At 47.9% G+C, this 5,296-nt stretch overlaps 1 protein-coding gene across 1 annotated transcript; it reads right to left on the minus strand.

Annotated features, from left to right (window-relative positions):
• Positions 1-3,601: 3,601 nt before the first annotated feature.
• Positions 3,602-4,634, minus strand: LOC103635704 (uncharacterized). Its single transcript, XM_008658091.4, has one exon. It carries the CDS (start codon positions 4,124-4,126, stop codon positions 3,881-3,883), a length of 246 nt encoding a protein of 81 aa, XP_008656313.1. The 5' UTR covers positions 4,127-4,634; the 3' UTR covers positions 3,602-3,880.
• Positions 4,635-5,296: the final 662 nt, after the last annotated feature.

A 5,296-nucleotide genomic window follows, 5' to 3' on the forward strand; every position in this document is an offset into this window, starting at 1 on the left:
TGAGAGTAAACTAGTCCCTCCAGAAGTAGGCAAAGGCTTAACCCAACTAGTAAATCATCTTTCCAAAACTTCCCCAGTCAAAATAAAGCATCCCCTAAAAGGGTTCACAAAGCCTCATAAATGAATGCATTCTCAAAAAGATGCTTATGTATGTGTATAATTATACTCCTTGTTGATAAATACACTTAGCAAGACTACCCATATGCACTGCAACTCCCATAAAAAAGTAGACTCCCACTTGTGATATGCATGGGAGTAGAAAGCAATGCAAAAACTGTAGAAGCTTCAGGAGTATAATAATCAAAATGTAAAAAAATCTCTAAGTGTTGTTGTGAAATGTGTGCGGCAATATATGCATCCGCAAGCAGATGCTCAAACTAATCATATACACAAGATTGTGAAGTATAAGCATTTGAATTAGTTTTAAGACACAAGAAATTGTCCTTCTTAAAGTGCACCTCAAAACTTCCCTCAAGGAGTTGTGAAACACAAAGTAAATTAAAATGCAAATTGGAGACCAATGCAACATCCTTGAGAACAATGCTCTCATTTACTTGAGTGATGCCATGAGAGACAACCTTACTTATAGAACTATACCCAAAAGTGATGTAGCCCTTTCTAATCACGGGGTTAAGTCTAGAGAACCATCTAGTGTTTTTGGTCATATGGTGCGAACAACAAGAATCCATGAGCCATATGTTCTCCAAGCCTCATCCTGCATCAATAGAAGGACATGATGTCAGCAAATGACATGACACTAAGGTTAGATATTTGTTCTTGTTGTACATTGAAGTAAACCTTGAATGTTGGAAGTAACCTATCGGAGGTAAACTCCACCCGGGTGGCAGAGAGCACTCGCCTAATCATAAGAACACATGGGCTACCTAGGTGTCTAAGGAATGACCCTCAGTCCCTGGACCCACCGGTCAGAGAGTGCACTGAGGAAAGGAACCCCGGATTGCTGGGGCCCGTTGGTTAGTTGGGAGAGGCAGATACGTCAACCCTGAAACGACCCGCCCCCGGTCGAACACCGTGGCACCGAGCCCAGGGTCGGGCATGGTGGAACCTAATGAGGGAGGTCGGGCGTATCGAAAGGGAACCACTTGAGTGGATCTTGCACCTGGCCGCAAACTGGCTTGCCATAAGTAGTCGACCGCACTTAACCACACCTGGCACCGAGCCACAACGCGGCACCGATCTGCTTCCCACTCATGACCTACGAGCACCTCGGGTCACATAGCACTCATGACCTATGGAGCTCTCTGAGTGTGGCACATTAATGGCCCACGCACCCCTCAGCCTACGACGCACTTATGGCCTATCGGACTAGGCCTGAGTACGCAGACTTCCTACAGGGCACTACACGACGGGCTATGCTGGGCCCCAGGCTACAGAGGCTAGGGGTCATCGTAGCCATAATGATGACGCCTGGTACCATCGCCCCCCATGTCATCCACAATGGTAAATACGAGACAGCCAGGCAGCCCTGGGCCCCACGAGTATGCATGGCTCCACATGGCGTAAAACACTGGTTTTACCCTTGCCTTGCCGCTCCTTCCCAGGGAAGCCATCGCTGGCTGACCCTTCTCCCAGCCTATAAAAGGAAGAGGCTGGCCTCAGGGCAAAGGAGGGAAGAAAAGAGAACACACAAGATCGAAAGAAGAGAGCTCTTAGGCAACTAGACGCCTTCAGACAGACATGAACCCATAAGGACAAATAGGAAGAGGAGAAGCACCGTCAAGCACCAGGAGACTGGAGCTCTGCTAAGTCAAGACTTAGCTAAGACTCCACCCAGTAGCTTCTAAGCTCCATTTCCACCACAATAAAGAGATTTGGGAGCCTCTCCTATCTCTCTCGACTGCTTGTAACCCCTACTACGAGTTTGACATCAATGGTGCCAATACCGCAAGCCACTGATGACTGAAAGTAGGGACGTTCTGCCCAAACCAGTATAAATCATGTGCCCTCCACGCACACCCTCCGAAGCCCAGAACACACATAATAAATTTATTTGTCGGAGCGAGGTACGAAACACTAGCATTAGGGTTAGCCTGAGGTGGTGCAAGAACACAAGAACACATCGGTTTGGAGTGGTTCAGGCCGCCGGAGCGTAATACCCTACGTCCACTTGTGATATGTATTGCTAGGGATGTCTGAGTCCTTGAGTTCATATCACGTGTGCCCTATCCTTTATAGTCCAAGGGGGGCACGTACAGAGTTGGGTGTCGATAGGTGGCCCTAGCGATTTAGTTTTAAATAATGTACAACATGGAGCATTAAATGTTGTGGCAGATGGAGATCTTCTCCCTTGGCCTTCACGCGGATCTTCTAATCAGGCATGCCTTTGTCCCGTTTGCCGGCGTGAGTTGGCTACGGTGTGGAGCCGGTTGCGCTGACATGCACAGGAGCCGGTTGCGCTGACTTGCACATGAGTTATGATGGTAGACCCAAGTTGTCACCTCTGCTTAGTGCCGCACAGGGTGCTTTGCCCAAGCCAGCAGTTGTTCATGATGGTGCCACCCATGCGCAGCCCTGAGACACAACTGCCCGCGTCGGTAACACACGACTTACTGTTCCCCCATGTGCGCGGCACTAAGACACGACTGTCCGTCTCGGTAACGTGCAGTTTACTGTGCGGTTATTCGAGCCTGCACGTCCTGTCAAAAGTTGGCCCATGCCCTACGCCAGCGGCGCATGCCTTGACCACCCCACATTAAATACGGGGAGGCAAGCAGGATTCTAGCCGAAGGCTTATGCCATGCGCCATGGGCCACGTGGCTGCATTGGACCTCTACCCGAGCGGAGAGTGGGGACTTAGAGCGCATACTGGCTTGAAGTCATGTGCCCCTTGCCGGGGGTCCTGATGGCATACGGGGAGGTCCGAGACCGTCCTATGGGGGTCCAGACGGTACATGTAGAGCTCTGGGACCCACCTATGGGGTTTAGACGACATACGTGGGGGTAAGGGTCCCACCTACGTGGTCCAGACTCATGATAGTAGTCATTGAACATTTTCACTCCTCAGACACGTGGCAGCACCGGACTTGTCCCTGAGCAGGGAGCATGTCCCAAGGCTAATGGCCCTGTTAGACGAGTCCAGACCCATGGGCCTAGTTGCTCAGTTCCTTAGTACATGGTTATAGGTAACCACTCGGGTATTTGGTCTTGACACAGAAGGAGAGGTACCTTAGTTACGGGGTACCGACATAACCCTTAAATGGTTGAATGTTTGTTCCTACTATATGTTGAAGTAAATCTTGAATGGTTGAAGTAAACCTTGAATGACCGAAGCAAATCTAGTTTGGCTGATTGTTTGTTTCTGTTGTACGATGAAGTAAACATTGAATTGTTAAAGTTAACATTAAATGGTTGAACAAAACCTTGAATGGCTGAAAGTAAATCTTGAATGACTGAATATTTGGTGTTGCGCGTTGCGTGTGATGGGCAGATCAATCTCATTAATCGCACGTAGCTGGTGCGGTTGGTTCCCTGGTCCGATTGATTTCCCTAGTGCGAATCACGTTAATCACATGTGTATAGTGTCCGGTTAATCGTGTGCGGCTGGCATGATGGGTGCAGTTAATTAGTTGACTTGGATAAGTAACGGAGGGAGTATGTAGTATATAATAGTGTAGATATATCAGCTAACTTAAAATAAACAAGGATACAAAGAAAGAAGCTATTAGACTTTACGCCTATACTATACGCATGTAGAGACTGGTCTACCCCAATCTGATGAATTTTGTACACCAAAATCTTGTTATGCGTTATGACTAAAACCAATAACAACATACCACCAAAAGTCACCAACTATTATCTACTTCCTGTGGGCTCTGGCCGGGGTCCATGCGTGTACAACTACTACGGCCACCGGTTCCTTTTAATTCCGGGGGATATCATTGGTGCCGCCGCTCGGGGCGGACGGTGGCGCCGGCCCCCTCGGCAGCATGGCAAGGAGGAGCGGCGCGTACTTGTCGACGACGGCGTCCTTCACCTCCATAGCCACATCGATTGCGCCGTCGCGCCCCATCGGCGGCCGGAGCAGCCGCGCGCTGGACGGTCTAAGGCTGGCGAGCAGGAGCAGGGCAACAAGGCACACGGGCACGTAGGCGCTGCGAGGAGCCATTGTTTTGCAGCAATTGCAGGTGGACGTGTGTGAGAGTTGCAGTTGATCGGTGGACACAGCTAGCTTAAACGCGCGCGCGCGGCAATGGAAATTTGTGGAGCTCAAGAAAAGCTTGGGGCTTGTATGCTACTGCTAGCATATGGTCGTGATTTTGAGGTGGGCGGGGTCTGGGATATATGGAGGAGCGACGGGAGCTACTGTAGCCGCCTGTAGGAGATTGTGGAGTGTGTGGAAGAGGTCAAGGGTGGAGGCGGCCGGCTGGCGTGGCGTGGAAGGAGCATGGAATGTTCTTTCTTGCACTGACTTCTAGAAAGAGGACACAAAATAAAGGAGCAGGTGATGGCTATTTTTCCCACGATGACTCTGGAGACTGTAGTCTGCAGTCTATACGTACCAATTCGCTTGGCAAGTTGGAGACGCATGTCAGTTGTACTTGCCTTGTTACCTCGGTGTCATGCATGTGAAATACTGAGATTTATGGAGTCCTTTTTGTGAATTAGCGCCCCTCCCTTCGAGATAAATGATTGAAATTGGGATGTCTAGTGATTTCGCCAAGCTATCACTAATGTACGTAGAAATGATTTTAGTGTCGGTTGAAAAGGAAATTTAGTCCAGGACTTCTTGTTTGCCTAATCGAGATTAAAGAGTCTGATTAAAGGGTTTGCAAGGGTTAAAAAAATAAATAGCATAAGCCTCCAACTCGTATATAAGGCTGGTGCCAATGCAGCCCATACGGTGAGCGAGAGGGGCCTAGTTTACTTTAAAAAAATGTAATCATTTCTCATTTGTTTAATCTTGATATTTTTAGTTTACTTAAATTATAGGTTTTATTGTAGGTTACTTATATTATTTCTGAGAGTTTTAAATAAATCTGCGTGAATTATTTAATTCTAAAATTGAAAAGCTTATATGGTTGTAGACTGAAGCGACATGGGCGAGAATGAAGTCGAGAGCTGATGTGGCAGGGGCGAGAGGGAGATGGTGCACTAGCACCAGCCTAATTAGTGAGACGAACTCAAAACCTCGCGCGTTGTCTCATACATACCTTTCTACCTTATCTACAGATCACGCATGACTTATAATTGAATGTTTTTTAACAAATCCGTGAATAACCCTTTTAATCAGGGTTAGTGTTATTAAACAGGACTAAAGGATCTATATTAGTCTTTA

This window comes from Zea mays, chromosome 8 (genome assembly GCF_902167145.1).
Source record: "Zea mays cultivar B73 chromosome 8, Zm-B73-REFERENCE-NAM-5.0, whole genome shotgun sequence".
NCBI classification, from domain to species: domain Eukaryota; kingdom Viridiplantae; phylum Streptophyta; class Magnoliopsida; order Poales; family Poaceae; genus Zea; species Zea mays.